The sequence below is a fragment of the Apiospora phragmitis genome (assembly GCF_038363925.1).
Source record: "Apiospora phragmitis strain CBS 135458 chromosome Unknown utg000011l:1.0-3236445.0:1.0-3240683.0, whole genome shotgun sequence".
Taxonomy (NCBI): domain Eukaryota; kingdom Fungi; phylum Ascomycota; class Sordariomycetes; order Amphisphaeriales; family Apiosporaceae; genus Apiospora; species Apiospora phragmitis.
In genome coordinates this window covers 2,225,044-2,243,192 of record NW_027117411.1, presented here as the reverse complement: position 1 = coordinate 2,243,192, position 18,149 = coordinate 2,225,044, and the positions used below count along the sequence as shown (strand labels likewise).

At 38.1% G+C, this 18,149-nt stretch overlaps 5 protein-coding genes across 5 annotated transcripts; 1 reads left to right on the top strand and 4 right to left on the bottom strand.

Moving 5' to 3' along the window:
* Positions 1 to 6,200: 6,200 nt before the first annotated feature.
* Positions 6,201 to 6,473, bottom strand: PG994_013444 (uncharacterized protein; the record flags this gene model as incomplete). The annotated part of the gene is made up of 1 exon (XM_066864853.1): positions 6,201 to 6,473. The coding sequence occupies one exon, from the start codon at positions 6,471 to 6,473 to the stop codon at positions 6,201 to 6,203; it is 273 nt and encodes a 90-aa protein (XP_066709814.1).
* A 30-nt stretch (positions 6,474 to 6,503) lies between these two features.
* PG994_013443 (uncharacterized protein) lies at positions 6,504 to 7,146 on the bottom strand (the record flags this gene model as incomplete). Its single annotated transcript, XM_066864852.1, has 2 exons — positions 6,504 to 6,938; positions 7,114 to 7,146. 2 exons carry the CDS (start codon positions 7,144 to 7,146, stop codon positions 6,504 to 6,506), a joined length of 468 nt encoding a protein of 155 aa, XP_066709813.1.
* A 4,873-nt stretch (positions 7,147 to 12,019) lies between these two features.
* On the top strand, positions 12,020 to 13,805 carry PG994_013442 (uncharacterized protein; the record flags this gene model as incomplete). The annotated part of the gene is made up of 7 exons (XM_066864851.1): positions 12,020 to 12,150; positions 12,243 to 12,420; positions 12,652 to 12,817; positions 12,903 to 13,053; positions 13,137 to 13,213; positions 13,317 to 13,441; positions 13,530 to 13,805. 7 exons carry the CDS (start codon positions 12,020 to 12,022, stop codon positions 13,803 to 13,805), a joined length of 1,104 nt encoding a protein of 367 aa, XP_066709812.1.
* Positions 13,806 to 14,289: 484 nt separating this feature from the next.
* On the bottom strand, positions 14,290 to 15,700 carry PG994_013441 (aldo-keto reductase; the record flags this gene model as incomplete). The annotated part of the gene is made up of 4 exons (XM_066864850.1): positions 14,290 to 14,920; positions 15,065 to 15,134; positions 15,222 to 15,427; positions 15,522 to 15,700. 4 exons carry the CDS (start codon positions 15,698 to 15,700, stop codon positions 14,290 to 14,292), a joined length of 1,086 nt encoding a protein of 361 aa, XP_066709811.1.
* A 1,091-nt stretch (positions 15,701 to 16,791) lies between these two features.
* Positions 16,792 to 17,992, bottom strand: PG994_013440 (cytochrome P450; the record flags this gene model as incomplete). Its single annotated transcript, XM_066864849.1, has 3 exons — positions 16,792 to 17,142; positions 17,211 to 17,517; positions 17,592 to 17,992. 3 exons carry the CDS (start codon positions 17,990 to 17,992, stop codon positions 16,792 to 16,794), a joined length of 1,059 nt encoding a protein of 352 aa, XP_066709810.1.
* Between the last annotated feature and the right edge of the window lie 157 nt (positions 17,993 to 18,149).

The following is an 18,149-nucleotide window of genomic DNA, read 5'->3' as shown; positions in this document are numbered from 1 at the left end:
CTTTTACCGTTTCAAATATACGAAAAGGCTTTTAAAAAACAGGACTCGTCTTATATAATTTAAAACATATTATTTTATAATTAAATATAAAGTTACATATTTTAATACTTCCGGGGACATTTTCCGGCCTATTTATTCTTTAAGAATTAAAAACTTAAAATAACCCGATTAAAGCTTAATCCTAAACCGAATACGTTCGAAACCGTATCGTACGGTATTAAAATAATTTTTCGATATTTATTTTAATTAATTTTAATTAAATTATAAAAGCTATAACGTATATTATATACCGAGTTACTCTTTTAAAAAGTAAGAACGCGATATTTCGAAAAATAAATAAGATATTTAGCCGGCGCCGCCGTACGAAAAAAAACGGCTATAAAATAAAGGATCACTTTATATATAAATTAAAAAAAACCTATAGTTTTAAAAAGATATTAATAAATAGTTATAAAACGAATCGCGTTAAAGAAATAATTATACAAGGATATTTAAAATACGCATATAATACTATAAAATCTACGGAGAGCCCGGGTATAATACCTATACTTATTAAAATAATATAGAAGTATCTAAAAATAAAGATTCCGATTAATTTTAATATATTAAATACATTATAATAAAATTAATTTATATTTTATTACAAAGGGTATAAAAGAATGGGACATTCGCTTATATATGATATTCGCTTGTGGGATACGTTAATATAAAAAACCTTAGTTCCTGCTGTTTTAATATTTTTAATTATAAAAAAAATTAATATATTAATTTTAATTTAGCGGTATATTTTTAATATAGTTATTTTCGTAAGTTTTAATTTAAAAACCGTATTTAAGTACTTTTTTAAAATAATTTTTAACCTTTTTTTTAATAAGCCGAAGACTTTTATATTTAAAACCTATATTATATAATTATAGTATAATTTATAAAAGATTAATTATATATAATTTAAATTTATTATAAATTAAAACGACTTATTTATTATTATAACGAGATTATATATAAAGAATAAAAATATTTTAAATTTAATTTAAAACTATAATGTTATTAACGTATCTTATAAGCAAGTATTTTATATAAGTAAATATTTTATTTTTATAAATTTCTTTATAGCTTTAACCTTTTTTTATATTATTTTACGTCCGAAAATATTATAACTTTAAAAAAAGAGGAATATAATTTTAATATTTTAAACGTTTTAAAAAGATTTAATTTTAAGCGTATAAAAGGCTATATTAATTTATTACGTTTTATTAAAAACTTTATAGCGTAAACGAAATAATTAATTTATATAACGCGAAATATTTACGAATTTTCGAAAGTTTTTAAATTTTTAAAAAAAATACGATTATTTGATATATTATTAATTTAAAAATGCGATTGTTTTTTCCCCGATTAAATAATATAAAAGATATAGCGAATTAATTATTTAATTTATATAACGCGAGAGGTGTCGGCGTTAATTAAGCTTTTAATTTTATACTATAATAACTAAACCTCCGGACGCGTTTTAACTAAAGAATCGATTATTAAAAAGTTTTTTATAAAGATCTCGACGCGTATCGCGCATAGTTTACCCTCGTACGGAATATAATTTATAAGTACGGGATTTAAAAGAAGGATATTTATAATTTCGATAAAACCGGCTTTTTTATAAACTAAATCTCGTTCGAAATAATCGTAACTATTTCTAATTAATACGGAAAGTTTAAGCTAATATAATAAAAAAATTAAGAATAAGTTATAATTATTTAAGGTGTTGGATTATACGGTTACGCTATCCTTTTATATATTATCTTTACCGGGAAAACGCACCTTTTTTCTTAATACGAAAATAGCTTATTACCGAAGGACTAGGTAATCGTAGTTATTAAAAATAGTTAAATTACGAATAAAAAAGGCGAGAACTAAATTCGATGTTTTAATTAATATATTAAGTTTTATATAAAAAGTCGTTATTACCTCTTAGTTTTAAATAGTTACAAAAGTTATTACTCGATAATTTTCGAGCTTTATTATAAAAAGAACTCGATTATTATACTTTATATATTTTTTTATTTATTATATAAACTTTAACTTTTTAATATCGGCTATTTTTATACGTTAAAAAGGTTATATAAGAAAGAAATCGAGCGTTTTATACGGGCGCATATTATTTATATTTTAAAGGAGGACTTCTTACTAGCATTCTTAGAAGCGTTTTAAGCAACTTTTATCGTTTTAAATATTTAGGGAGGTATCCGAGGGGCAGGATTTATACCGTATAATTCGGAATATATTATTTTATAATTAGATATAAAGCTACGTACGCCGACGCTTCCGGCGACCTCTTTCGGCCTATTTATACCCTAGGAATTAAAAACTTTAAATAATTTAATTAAAGCCTAATCTTAAACCGAGTACTTTAGAAATCGAATCGCGTAATATTAAAATAGCTCTCCGATATTAATTTTAACTAGGCTTAACTAGATTACGAAAAGTATAACGCAGGTTATACACCGGCTCGCTTTATTAAAAGATAAGGTAACCGTATTACGAGAGGCGAATAAAATATTTAGCCGGCGCCGCCGTATAAAAATGTAACGGTTATAAGATAGAGGATTATTTCGTATATAAGTTAGAAAAGACCTGTAGTTTTTAAAAAGATGACGTATCCCACAAGCGAATATCTCACACAAGCGAATGTCTCATTCTTTTACACCCCTTTTAATAAAATATAAATTAATTTTACTATAACGTATTTAATATATTAAAATTAATCGAAATCCTTATTTTTAAATATTTCTATATTATTTTAATAAGTACGCGTATTATATCCGGGTTCTCCGTAGATTTTATAACGTTATAAGCGTATCCTAAACATCCTTGTACGACCACTCCTCTAACGCGATTTGTCTTATAATTATTTATTAATGTCTTTTTAAAACTATAAGTCTTTTTTAGCTTAACGTATCCTACAAGCGAATATCTTATATAAGCGAATATCTTATTCTTTTATACCTTTTTTAATAAAATATAAATTAATTTTATTATAACGTATTTAATATATTAAAATTAATCGGAATCCTTATCTCTAAATACTTCTATATTATTCTAATAAGTACGCATATTATACCCGGGCTCTCCACAAAATTTATAACGTTATAAACGTGTTCTAAATATCTTTATATAATTATTTCTCCGACGCGATTCGTTTTATAACTATTTATTAATATCTTTTTAAAATTATAAGTTTTTTTAGCTTATATACGCAATAATTTTTTATTCTATAGCCGTTTCTTTTTCGTACGGCGGCGCCGGCTAAATATTTTATTTACTTTTTAAAATATTATATTCTTCCTTTTTAAAAAAATAATTCGGTATATAATATATATTATAGTTTTTATAATTTAATTAAAACTAATTAAAATAAATATTAAAAAGTTATTTTAATATCGTATAATACGGTTTCGAACGTATTCGGTTTAGGATTAAATTTTAATCGGGTTATTTAAAGTTTTTAATTCTTAAGGAATAAATAGGCCGGAAAATATCCCTAGAAGTATTAAAATACGTAGTTTTATATTTAGTTATAAAATAATATATTCCGGATTATATAAAACGAGTCTTATTTTTTAAAAGCCTCTTTATATATTCGAAACGGTAAAAATCGCTTAAAACGCTTTTAAAAACGTTAATAAAAAGTCCTCCTATAAAATATAAGTAATATATACTAGTATAAAATATTTAATTTCTTTTCCGTACGCCCTTTTTAATATATAGAAATAGCCGATATTAAAAGACTAAAAGTTATATAACGAATAAAAAAATATATAAAGTATAATAATCGAGTTTTTTTTATAATAAAGCTCGAAAATTATTAAATAATAGCTTTCGTAGCCGTTTAAAATTAAGAGGCAATAATAATCTTTTATATAAAATTTAATATATTAATTAAAATATCGAATTTAATCCTTATTTCTTTTATTTATAATTTAGTTATTTTTAATAATTACGATTATTTAATCCTTTAATAATAAGCTGTTTTCGTATTAAGAAGAGTAGTACGTTTTCCCGGTAAAAATAATATATAAAGAGATAACGTAACCGTGTAATCCAATACTTTAAATAATTATAACCTATTCCTAATTCTTTTACTATATTATTTTAAGCTTTCCGTATTAATTAAAAATAATTATAACTATTTCGAACGAGATTTAATTTATAAAAAAGCCGGTTTTATTAAAATTATAAATATTCTCTTTTTAAATTTCGTATTTATAAATTATATTTTATACGAAAATAAATTACGCGCGATACGCGTCGAAATTTTTATAAAAAACTTTTTAATAATCGATTTTTCGATTAAAACGCGTCCGGAGGTTTAGTTATCGTTATACGAAATTAAAAGCCTAATTAACGTCGACGCGTCTCGTGTCGCGTAAATTAAGAAATTAATTCGTTATATTTTTTATACTATTTAACCGGGAAAAAAACGATCGCGTATTTAAATTAATAATATATCGAATAATCGCATTTTTTTGAAATTTAAAAGCTTTTAAAAATTCGTAAATATTTCGCGTCGTATAGGTTAATTATTTCGTCTACGCTATAAAGTTTTTAATAAAACGTAATAAATTAATATAACCTTTCGTACGTTTAAAGTTAAGTCTTTTTAAATCGTTTAAAGCGCTAGAATTATATTACTCTCTTTTTAAAGTTATAACATTTTCGGATATAAAAAAACATAAAAAAAGGTTAAGGCTATAAGGAAATTTGTGAAAGTAGGACATTCGCTTGTGTGAGATATTCGTTTATGGGATACGTTATTAATAAATAGTTATAAAACAAATCGCGTCGGAGGAGTGGTCGTACAAGGACGTTTAAGACACGTTTATAAAGCTATAGAATCTGCGGAGAGCCCGGGCATAATACGCGTACTTATTAAAATGATATAGAAGTATCTAGAGATAAGGATTCCGATTAATTTTAATATATTAAATACGTTGTGGTAAAATTAACTTATATTTTATCGAAAAAGGTATAAAAAAATAAGACATTCGCTTATATAAGATATTCGTTTATAAGATACGTTAAGTTAAAAAAAAACCTATAGTTTTAAAAGGATATTAATAAACAGTTATAAAATAAATCGCGTCGAAAGAGTAGTTATATAAGAACGTTTAAGACACGCTTATAACGCTATAGAATCTGTAGAGAACTTAGGTATAATACGCGTACTTATTAAAATAATATAAAAGTCTTTAAAAATAAAGATTCTAATTAATTTTAATATATTAAATATATTATGGTAAAATTAATTTACTTTCTATTAGAAAAGGTATAAAAAAATAAAATATTCGCTTATATAAGATATTCGCTTATAAGATTAGTTAGTCTATTTTTTAAGTAACGCTTTAAACCGTTAATTATTTTAAAAATAGCCGTTTTAGTTTAAAAACTATTAATTTTAAACGTCGGCCCCTTTAATAATAATTAGCGGCGGGAGGGCTACCTTATTATAGCTTATATATTTTAAAGTAGTAATCTATTCCCCTTTTTCGACGTTTTTTTTAAAGGCTAAATAGGTAATAGCTTTAATCATTACTTAATAATTAAAGCTAACGCTTTAATCGATACTTATTTCGTTAATATTATAAAAACGTTTAAAAAAAAATATTAATTAGCTTTAAAATATTATGTTTATTAAAAAAAACGTTAATATTTATTATTATAACTTTATTAACCCGGTTATAATTAATTATTTTCGATTTTATAGTTTTAATAAATTCGTTTTTAATTAATAAACGAGTATATTATTATTATTTCAAAATATAAGAAGCTTTAAAAGCGTTTAATATTTATTAAATTATAAACTTAAACTTAATTAATATTAATATAAAGCTTAACTTAGCTTAATTAATAATTTAATATATTAATTCGTTTTTTAAAAATAATAATAAAACTTATTAATTTTTATTAAACTTATTTTTAATAAGTATACCGGCGAGACGGCGTTAAATATACGATCGGGGGATTAATTATTTACGAGTGGATTCGCGAATAACTGCTTTAAACTTTACGTTACGCACGATAATTTATACACGCTTTTAAATATTAAATAAAGATATCGTTATAAAGAGTGAAAATAAACGAGAAAAATAAAGGTAATAATTATTTTAAAAAATAAAAGGTAATAATTAAATTAAAGAGTCTTCTAGTTAGGATGTACAGTAAAAAGACGCGTTCGTGGGGTAAAACGCGGTGGCCCGTGAGGGGTGCTTTAGCTTACCGCGATTGCACTGAACCTCGTACTCGACGCCGTCCACCGTGATGTGACGACCGTCGACTCCAGGGCAAGTTGTAGGTGGATCGATGACGGGAGGGTTGACAGGCTCTGTTGGCTCGGGCTCCTTGGTCTCGGGTTCCTTGGGTTCCGGCTCCTTTGGGTCGGGGTCAACTGGGCGAGGAGCACTGGCATAGTTAGTGGACATGATAATCCTCTTATAGGATCTGTACGCTACTTACTCGCAGCTGCAGTCGCACTTTAAGGCCACGCCGGCGCCACAGCAACCCCCTTTGCCGGTGACCGGATCTACTTTATACTCTTTGCCAGCATCGCAGCAGTCTCCCTTCTGAGCGGCCTCGTCGAAGCTGAAGCTCTTCCCCGGCTCACAGCACTCGCCCTGGCCGCTTGCAAGGTGAGACGAGTGCGTGAGACCGGGCGGGCAGCAATGGTTCTGCCCAGTAGCCCGGTCGGTGCTCGTGACCTGCTCGGGAGGGCAGCACAGTCCAAGCTGGGTGGTGGGTTGGTACGACAGGTCCCAGGTCAGGTGAGTGTCGGGCGGGCAGCAGCCTCCCTTTTGCGCATTGGTGTCGTAACTGTACTTCTTAGGATCGAGGCAGCAGCCTCCTTCGAGAGTGGCGAGGGGGTCCGTGGAGAAGACGCCCTGCGGTTTCTGTCAGAAGGGAGCGAAGTAAGTTTAAACGAATATCGCGGTTCTCACATTTCCTTTCTCACAGCATCCGTCCTGGCCGGTCTTGGGGTCTTTGTAGGGACCCCAGTAACATCCCTTGTACCCGGGAGCTTTGCAGATTCCCGTAGGCTCTTGTGACATGTTAGCATCGACGCACGCGGCATTCTTCAAGGTTTATACTAACGGCCATTGGTATCAAACACCATAAGCTAAAGCACCCCTCCATGTACCACCCCTTCGCGGACCAGAAAACCTATTAAACATATCCTTTTAATTCAAAGTTATTTTTATAGCTAAAATCAGTTAGGATATACTATTTTTTAATATTCTTAACAATAATATAATCCTCTATTTCTATTCTATCGTTTTTTATTCCCTTTATATCGTTTTATGGCCTACTTAATACCTTAATATCGATAAATTCGTTTTTAAATTTAACCCTACTTTTTAACCTCCGCTTAGCCCGTTATATATTAGTTATACGAATAAATCGCTATCCCGGTACGATTTTTACTTTTTAACGTATTTTAATAGTTTTTTTACTAAGTTTAGCTTAAAATAATTAATTTAAGCTTCGAAGCTCGCGATTATATTAATTTATTCGTTAAGGGCCTTGTTAGTTTTACGAGTAAAGAGTTTTTAAAAAAAAGGTTAAAAATAAAGTTTATAGGGGCTAGTTTTTAATTATTATTTCTTCATACTTAATTATTAAAAAGTGTTTTAATAAGCGTTAAAATTAATTCGGTAACGAAATTAAACGTTAATTCTTTATTAATTACTGGGGGTAGCTTTAGATATAGTTAAGCGACACTTTTATCCTTTAGGATAATATATTTCGATAATAAAGGTTTGGATCGATCCCGCGAATAAATCCTAGCTATTTTTTAAACATTTTACATCGTCGAAAGAGTTAAAACGTTTATCCTAGCCTAGCGGTATATTTTTAATGTATTTAATTTAATAAGCTTAAATTTAAAAACTACGTTTAAATATACTTTTAAAAAAATCTTTAGCTTTTTTTTAATAGCTCGAAAACCCCTATATTTAAAACTTATATAATATAATTATAATATAATTTATAAAAAATAACTTATATTTTATTAATAAAATAAAGTTATAAAAGATTTTCGTTTATATATAAATTATGGCCGTTATAAATTAAAACGACTTATTTATTATCGTAACGAAACTAAATATAAGGAATAAAAATATCTTAAATTTAATCTAATATTATAAAATTATTAATCTACCTTTTAAGCGATACTTTAAACCGCTAATCATCTTAAAAATAACTATCTTAGTCTAGAAACCACTAGCTTTAAATATCGGCCCCTTTAAAAATAACTAGCGGCGGAAGGGCTACCCTATTACAGCTTATATACTCTAGGGTAATAATTTATTCCCCTTTTTCGACATTTTTTTTAAAAGCTTGATAATTAATAGCTTCGGTAACTACTTAGTGGTCACCGCTAACGCCTTAACCGATACCTATTTCGTCGGTATTATAAAAGCGTTTAAAAAAAATATTAACTAGCTCCGGGTATTAAATCTATCGAAAAAAATATTAATATTAACGATAACGTATCCTATAAGCGAATATCTTATATAAGCGAATATCCCACTTTTATAAATTTCCTTATAGCTTTAACCTTTTTTTATATTCTTTTACGTCCGAAAATATTATAACTTTAGAAAAAAAGTAATATAATTCTAATATTTTAAGCGTTTTAAGAAGATTTAATTTTAAATGTATAAAAAGTTATATTAATTTATTATATTTTATCGAAAACTTTATAACGTAAACGAAATAGTTAACCTATACGACGCGAAATATTTACGAATTTTCGAAAGCTTTTAAATTTTTAAAAAATGCGATTACTTGATATATTATTAATTTAAATACGCGATCGTTTTTTTCCCGGTTAAATAATATAAAAGATATAACGAATTAATTATTTAGTTTATGTAACGCGGGAAGTGTCGGTATTAATTAAGCTTTTAATTTTATACGACGATAATTAGACTTCTGGACGCGTTTTAACCGAAGAATCGATTATTAAAAAGTTTTTTATAAAGATCTTGATGCGTATTACGTATAGTTTATTTTCGTATAAAATATAATTTATAAATACGGGATCTAAAAAAAGGATATTTATAACTTCGACGAAACCGGCTTTTTTATAAACTAAATCTCGTTTAAAATAATCGTAACTATCTCTGATTAATACGGAAGGCTTAAAATAATATAGTAAAGGAACCGGGAATAGGTTATAATTATTTAAGGTATTAGATTACACGGTTACGCTATCCCTCCGTATATTATTTTTACTAGGAAAACGTACTTCTCTTCTTAATACGAAAATAGCTTATTATTAAAGGACTAGGTGATCGTAGTTATTAAAAATGGCTGGACTACGAATAAAAGAGGCGAGGATTAGATTCGATATTTTAATTAATATATTAAGTCTTATATAAAGGGTTGTTATTACTTTTTAATCTTAAATAGTTACGAAAGCTATTATTTAATAGCTTTCGAGCTTTATTATAAAAAGAACTCGATTATTATATTTTATATATTTTTTTATTTATTATATAAGCTTTAACTTTTTAATATCGGCTGTTTTTATATATTAAAAAAGGCGTATAGGAAAGAAATTAAATATTTTATACGGGCGTATATTATTTATATTTTAAAGGAGGATTTTTTATTAACGTTTTTAAAAGCGTTTTAAGCGATTTTCACCGTTTTAAATATATAAAGAAGCTTTTAAAAAATAGGACTCGTTTTATATAATCCGGAATATATTATTTTATAATTAAATATAAAGCTACGTATTTTAATACTTCCGGGGACGTTTTTCGGCCTATTTATTCTTTAAGAATTAAAAACTTTAAATAACCTGATTAAAGCTTAATCCTAAACCGAATACGTTCGAAACCGTATCGTATAGTATTAAAATAATTTTCCGACGTTTATTTTAATTAATTTTAATTAAATTATAAAAGCTATAACGTATATTATATACCGAGTTATTTTTTTAAAAAGTAAGTATGCGATACTTCGAAAAGTAAATAAAATATTTAGCCGGCGCCGTTATACGAAAAAGAAACGGCTATAAAATAAAAAATTATTTTATATATAAACTAAAAAAAACTTATAATTTTAAAAAGACGTTAATAAATAATTATAAAACGAATCGCGTCGAAAAAATAGTTATACGAAAACGTTTAAAACACGCTTATAACGTTATAAAATTTACGGAGAGCCCGAGTATAATACGCGTACTTATTAGAATAATATAGAAGTATTTAAAGATAAAAATTCCGATTAATTTTAATATATTAAATACGTTATGGTAAAATTAATTTATATTTTATTAAAAAAAGTGTAAAAGAATAAGACATTCGTTTATATAAAATATTCGTTTATAAGATACGTTAATTATTTTATTAACGCGGTTATAATTAATTATTTTAAACTTAATAGTTTTAATAAACTCGTTTATAATTAAAAATCTAATATATTAATATTACCTTAGCGTATAAAACGCCTCGAAAGCGTTTAATATCCGTTAAACTATATATTTAAATTTAATAAGCGTTAGCGCAAAGCTTAATCTAGCTTAACCGATAGCTTAATTCGCTAATTAAGTCTTAAAAAATAGTAATAATACCTGCCGGTCCTTATTTAGCTCTTATCGCGTCGGTATACCGGCTAAGCGCCGCATAACATAGGATCGGTTAGTATCCTATTTACGGACGGCTTCGTAAACACCTAGTCCGAGCTTTACGTCATGTATCGCAGCTTACGCGCGTCTTTAAATATTAAACGACGATATAAAGAAATAACTAAAAAAAACGAATAAAATAATAATAATATATATAATTAAAAGGTAAAAGTAGTAAGAGAAATCTATATTATTATTTAAAAGTCTAACGCGTTTATAAAGCGAAACGCGGTGGTCCGTAAAGGGGTGGTCCGTGGAGGGGTGCTTTAGCTTATCTGGTCAGTATTAGTATGAATCCTGCGACGACAGGCTTTACGCGAGAAGGTAACGTACAGTACATCTGGCCCGACTCTGGCAAAGGAAACGTTAGCTGGTCCCACCGCATTCTGTTTTGAAGGAGCACTTACTGGCTTTACACTTGTCGTCCCACTTCTTGCGAATCTCGGGACTTGGATCAACGGCGTTGGCAAAAGTGGCTGCGACCACCAGGGCCAGAGCGCATCTGTTCAGAGTGAGGCCGACCATCTTGGACCGATGACAAGGTATTCGGTATAACGGGCCAGGAAGAGTTTGGAAGAGAATTTATGAGGAGCGATGATGAAGGTGAGCAGTAAGAGAATTCAGGAACAAGACTTGCAAAAGTTTTGCTACCTGTTTAACTGAAGGGGTCGGGGAGGACAATATCGATGACGGACCTTCGACAGAACCAGGCTACCGACATGCTCTGTACTAATCGTCTAAGGCATCTATGCCGCCTTGCATGAAGATGGAAATTTGGTTGACTGCTTTTTCTCGCTACTTTGCTTCTGGTTGTCTGTAGGGTACATTGGGTCTAAAGATCCCTTGCAGGTCTCAGATCGTGTCTTCCCGGACGATACTGTGATGGGACACGACAAAAGCAGCTTAGAATGGATCATCTGAGACTATCGTTGTCAAGAGCTAGCTGTTGGATCACGCCACAGATCTTGCATGCGTTGCGGCAAGTCACCAAAACGCCAACACATGAATGTGCCAGACGACTCGGTGAGTACCTGCAGGTTGCGCCGTAATTGTCTTAGCTGGTGATTATTGCTTTTTGCCTGTCGATAGTGCCGGTATGCCTCCTTTTTATCAACTCCACAACCACCTTACAAGAATTTGACTTACATGTACTATGCTATGGAATCTCTACTCTGATACTCAAAGAGCTACACAGGCGTATCATACTTTTGCGGCTTACTCTTAAGCCAATCTCATCCCAGTGCCATCGACTCTTACAGATACCCTATCCGACTATCCGAAAACTCATATCCCCTCACACAACTTCTCGCAGTTAATTACTAACAAGCCTTCACCATGATGCATCGTACCATCGCCGTGGCCATCCTCGCCTTCATCCAATTCAGCGCCGTCAACGCGCAGGGTGGCTCCAAGGGCAGACCTCCGAAGTACAAGTGCCCCGAGGATCACGGCGTCCAATATACCACGTATGTAACTAGCAACAACACTTTCACACTACCAACCCAACCTGCTGGGTACGTGTACTTTGAGAGCTGACAAGAGCCCGCTGGAATCACAGCCCGGATCCTAATGTTGTGACCTTCGAGCTCAAGTGCGGCCAGGGCACCACGGCCAAGCGCGTCGACAACACGCCCAAAGACTCCCAGAAGGAGTGTGCCAATCACTGTTCTGAGCACCCGAAGTGCCAGTCTGCTGACTACAACTGGGATACCAAGAACTGCGCTCGTTTCGAGGAGGTAAGTTGAATGACGGACAGCACCAAGCTGCGAATTAACCCCTGGCGATGTTCCTTGCTAATCACTTGCACAGTACATTCTTGTAAGTTATAACTTCACCACCACAATCGGTACATGATAAATATCTAGACCCAAACCTCTAACGACAACAGGCTATTCCTATGGTACGTCTATGCAAATAATGCCCCCTCCTCTCCTGTGGTCAGTTAAATTACACTCATCGTCTACCAGACGGGCGTCAATACCTGGTTCCCACTCGAAGAACGCAAAAACAAGGACCCCAAGCCGGACCCCCAGCCCGCCCGCGCGGGGGCCAACTGTCCAGCAGCACCCCGCAACATCGTAGAGGCCATGACGGATGCCACCACGTTCTCGACGGATATCCGTTGCCCCGCCGGTAAGATTCTGCCTAAACACGTCATGAGTTATTGTCCCATCTCCAAAATGTGTCGTACTGACCCAGACCCCTCCCCTCTTTACAGATGATGGCAAGATCTTTATCAGCGCCAGCGGCACCTACTTGCAGAACAGGTGTCAGCACGAGTTCGACAGCAAGCCCCCGATTGGCGAGACCCCCATGAGCACCCTGACTGAGTGCTACAATTACTGCGCCGACACACCGGGCTGCAACAGGTAAGCTCTTTCTTGTCTCCTGGAGTGAAAGCTTTGATGGGTGCCCCGTCCTGGCGTATGCTTGCTGACAAAACGATTCCTAGTGTGACGTGGGAGGCAGGACGGCCCAGCTGGCTCTGTCGTCTCTTCGTCGAGGGCGAGGACAAGTTGAAAAAGTGTGGTATGAGTAAGTAAACCATATCCCTCCCCTTTTACATTCCCTGCCCCCTTTCCGCTTTTTGCTCGCTCGACCACAAAGGCGCCCTGGACTGACAGCATCGCAGACATCCACGGCGGCGCCTACGTGATTGACCCGCCCACCATCGAGGCGGCCGACGACCAGATCGTCCTGTGCAGCACCGAGTGCCCGCACGGGCACGGCCAGACCTTTGACTATCCCTCGGGCGAGGTATGTGTCCCCCTCTCTCTCCGCTGGAGAACCTACTACCCACCGTGCATTGCAACACTTACTAACCTCATCTTTTTCTCTTGTGCAGCGCTTCCGCATGAGCTGCTGCAAGCGCCACGGCGTGAAGCACTTCGCCAAGGAGCAGATGCCGTCGCTCAAGGCCTGCATGTCGGCCTGCGGCACGGTGCCGTCGCGCCAGTCCGTCGATTGGCAGGCGAGCACCGGACTGTGCTACTTCGGCAAGCACTCGGGCGAGCCCAGCATCAGCGTCGCGGGCTGGAGCTCCGCGTATAGCCTCGGCTGCGCGGGGGCGTGCAAGAAGGAGGGCGGGTGCTGTGATGCCCAGGGGCGCGATGAGCTTTAGGCGGTGGTGATAGTTTGAAGCAGACTGGTTGTGTAAAGTAGGCAGTGGTACCATGCCCAACTGGTTTGGGAAAACACGGAAACTGTATCTCCTGTCGTATGTCTGTATTCTAAAATACTACATAGGTCCCCGTACTAGACGAATCTAGTACATACGACCATATCCTGCTGAATACTAGGGATCCCGTCCGCTCTCCCATATATAAGCAGCAGAGAGCCGAATTAGTACTAGGGTCGGTGACGACCTGGGAATCCTCGGTGTTGTATGTTTTTTGGTGTTAATCTCATTTTTTGGCCCGTGCGGACAGGGTCCGTCTCACACAAGGGTGTTGCTGTGAAGGATTGTCCGATATTGCTAGCTTGCCCGTGTTCCCGGGAGAGGGTAAGTCAAGTGAGTTTTACAGAGCGGCGTACTGACTGGGGGGAATATTATCGAAGTTTAATATAGCCTAATGAATATTCAACAGTAACTAGGTCCTTGCCGACTACGAGATCTCCTTAGTGTTCCTGAACTTGTGGTCCATGAACTGCTCCGGGAGCGCCTCACCCGCCAACTCTGATGTCTGGGCCGAATGTCTCAGCTGCTTCTCCTCCTCGTCACTGAGCTCGACCGAGTTCGTGGCCCAGTTCTCCTCCAGGTACCTGACGCGCCTAGTGCCCGGAATGACGAAAATGTCATCACCCTGCTTGAGCAGCCAGGCAAGCGCCAGCTGTGACACTGAACAGCCCTTCTTCTCGGCAGCGAACTCGCGGATCTTGGCCACGACAGCCGCATTGTGGGCCCGGTTCTCCGCCAGGAACCGCGGCATCATCTTGGCTCGCAAGTCGGCAGGGTCGACTTTGGTGGTGTCGCCGTCCTCGGCGGTAGAAGACGAAGAAGAAGAAGTTGAGCCAAAGTCCGACGACAGCAGGCCGCGGCCCAGGGGCGTAGCACATACCACGGCCACGCCCAACTCCCGGCACGTCGCCAGCAGGTCTGTCCCCTCGGGGCCCTCAATCTCGCGCCCGAACAGGGAATACTCGGGCTGCACGGCGGCGACGGGGGCGATCTTGATGGCGCGCCGGAGCGTGGTTGAGGAGACCATGCTGAGGCCGATGTGTCTGATCTTGCCATCACTTATGATGTGCGGATCTTGTTAGCCGGCGGGCTCTTGCCCCTTTTAGTGCTGTAGAGATGTCTGTACGGTCGCACCGTGATGATGAAAGAGGGTAGCTGAGACGAAAATGTCCAAAAGGGGGAAGCATTAATGGTCAACTTACGCTTGGAGCTCGGCTAGCGCACGCATCGTCTCTTCGATAGGCGTCACATTGTCGACCTGATGGACGTAGTCTACGGCCTCTCTGTTAGCTCGGTACATTCACTGCTTGACAGCAAACCGTGTTGTTGGTAAACAACAGTAACTAGAGGGCAGCTCACAGAGGTCAATATAGTCCGTGCCCATGGCGTCGAGGCTTGATTGGCAGGCCTTCTTGGTATACTCGTACGACGTGTCGAACTGGAACTGCATGGTCTTGCCCCCTTCGCCCTTGACATAGCCGAACTTGGTGGCGAGGAAGATCTGATCGCGCTTGCCCGTCTTCTGGAACCACTGCCTCAGGAGCTCTTCGTTATCGCCGTAGAGACTGTTTGGGTGGGCGGTCAGTTGGATATACTTGAATACTCGTGCGATAGAATTGTTGGGATTGACTCTGTGAACGGGAAGAAGGCGCCACTCACTCCGATGTGTCCCAGAATGTGGCCCCGAGCTCCAAGGCCTTGTCGAGAATGGCAGATCTATCCTTGTCTTGGGGCACGGCGCCATACGCCGGCGCGCCTATGAGCATCAATCCAAAGCCGAGGGCAGGGATCTTGGGGCCGTTCTTGCCCAAGGTGCGAATGATAGGTGCATGAGCCATGATAGCCGGAGTGTCGATACTGGATCAAAGGAATTACCTGTAGTAGTGGTAAGAAGGGAGGAGGTGTTGTTGCTTGGATAGGGGGAGTGCTCAGTCCGCGGTGGAGAATGGTGGACGGATGGGCTGTATTTATAGATAGGGAACGACTGATTAACTCTGTCAGCTTGCCAGCACGTTGGAAGACGTATATTATGCGCCAGTCTATTATTAAGCTTCCTTTCTACTAGTGCTCAGGAAGTGCCCTGCACCCCCCTTCTGGACACGGGATCCTGGGTCGGACTTAGGACAGTTAGTCACCCGACGAGCCAACTGTGCAGTTTCTTGTCTTGCATGCGAATCACTATTCCCTTATGACTCATGCGGCGTTCGGTATGCCATCATGAGTCCGCATCCGTTGATGTTTTGTATGACGAATAAGCCCAGAGTATGATCCGAGCTAAGGAATAATAGCCCAAGAAAAAGGGGCCGGCCAATCATCATCCGTCCTTTCCGAGCATAGCAGCTATGCCAATGGCCAATCAGATCCAGCGCCTTCCGATGCAACCAGTAAAGAGCCCAAAGTGTAGCTGTCGTCTACTAACTGGTTACGCACATCCAGGTGTGTATCATCAGCTGAATCATGTAGCTTATATCACATTTGGAAAAGTCAAGGACTCTGGAAATGTATACCCCCTACTCTGCATGCTCATGCAAAATGTGAACTACCTACCCAGCTACCATAAAAAGGGAAACACTGCATAAGTTTACCAATAATGGCACGTTTGTTACGAGGGTCGTCGAGGAAGCTCAAAATAATGTAGGTCGTTATGTCTGAATGCGACGGTAATCTCATACCGAATGATTCCGGGCCGTGCGAGCAGAAGAGTCGCAGTAATTACCTACTTCTACTTGCTGCTTCCGTTGGCTGCTGGTTCTGGAACCTCAATTGACTTGGAACCGGCCCATCTGAGAGTCCCTGCTGTCAACTGGGCAAGGGTCGGCGGCAGCGATGCATTTCTTCCCATCGATTGAGAGCCCGCAGCACGATACCACTAATAATGAACCGGGAATCGATAACAAAAGTGCTACAAATGGAGAGACCACTTTAATGATCAAATGTTATTACCAGTCGATAAGATGTCTACTTCCAGGTCACTATCCGGCATTAAAAAGTCCGTAGCGATACCCAAGCCAAACGACTTCTCCGCCGTGACATCAGCCCACTCTCGCCCGGGGGCGGGCCGAATATCCGCCCGGAGCGCGACCGAGGCTGCGAAGACGAGGCCGCCCTTCTTCAACAGGTACCCGCTGCCGCCGCCGCCACCGCCGCCGCCGCCGCCCAGGCGCTGGTCCTCGAGCACGCGGCGCACCATGCCGGTGCCGATGCCGCGGAAGCGGAAGACCTCGTGCACCGTCGACCGCAGGATCGGACACGCCGAGCGCACGCGGTCGACGTCGAGGTACTATGGTCATTGCCATCCTTGGCCCGCCGCCGCACCACGGCGTTCTAGGCCAATAGCTCGCGGCGCACGTCGCGCAGCACGGCCGGGTCCGCGTACAGGTGGTACAGGGCCCAGAAGGCGGCGGGGACCGTGTTATTGACGAACGCCAGGCAGGCGCCGACCTCGCCGCGCGCGGTGTCGGCCGGCGGCATGCCCGCAGCCGCGTTGTGGCGCAGCCGGGCGTGCACGGCGGCCGAGCCCTCGGCGACGTGGTGGCCTTGCTGAAAGTAGCCGAGGAACCGCTGCACAAGGCGCTCGCGGGCCCGGATGCTCTCGCGGGCGAATACGCGGGGGAGCACGCCGCCGACCAAAACGGGCAGTCCCGACACGAATTTTCTTGTTTTGCGCGTCTTGGTTAGCTAGCAACCGTGGGCCACTTTCTGTCCTGGGGGGTTCCGGGGTCAACTTACTGCCATGATGCCTCAATGGCGGGATCGCGGAAAGGATTCGCTTCGCCGTACTCGGCATTGGTCCCGGCTAGGGTGATCTCGTGACGTACCCACGCAAGCAGGTTGGTTTTTATCGGCTCCGCAGACGCTAGCTGGGCGTCCAAAGACAGAGACATTGTGTGAAAAGGTCTCCGCAACATGGTGTCAAGATGAGGGCCTGGGGCTAGAATTGGGCGCACTGCTTTCCGGAACACGGCGAAGTGGTTCTGGTCGCTGCCTGGGTCACGAGCCATGATGTCGTTGGTGGCTTTGCTGGTCGCTAACACGGCTGCCGTGGCCTGAGCTTCGATGGGCGCAAATGAGATAGTCCGTATATTACGCTCAATGGCAGAGATCAACGCCCTGTCGTTGGCCACATACATACGTAGTCCAGGCACGCGCAACGTGTTGATTGGGAAGCCATAATGGTCTCTGGTGAGCTACTGTCAGCAACGACCATTTCCAGGATGAGGTGGATGTACGACCCGATTAATTCCTTGTTACTCACACACCCGTATACAGGGACTACAGAGGTTAAAT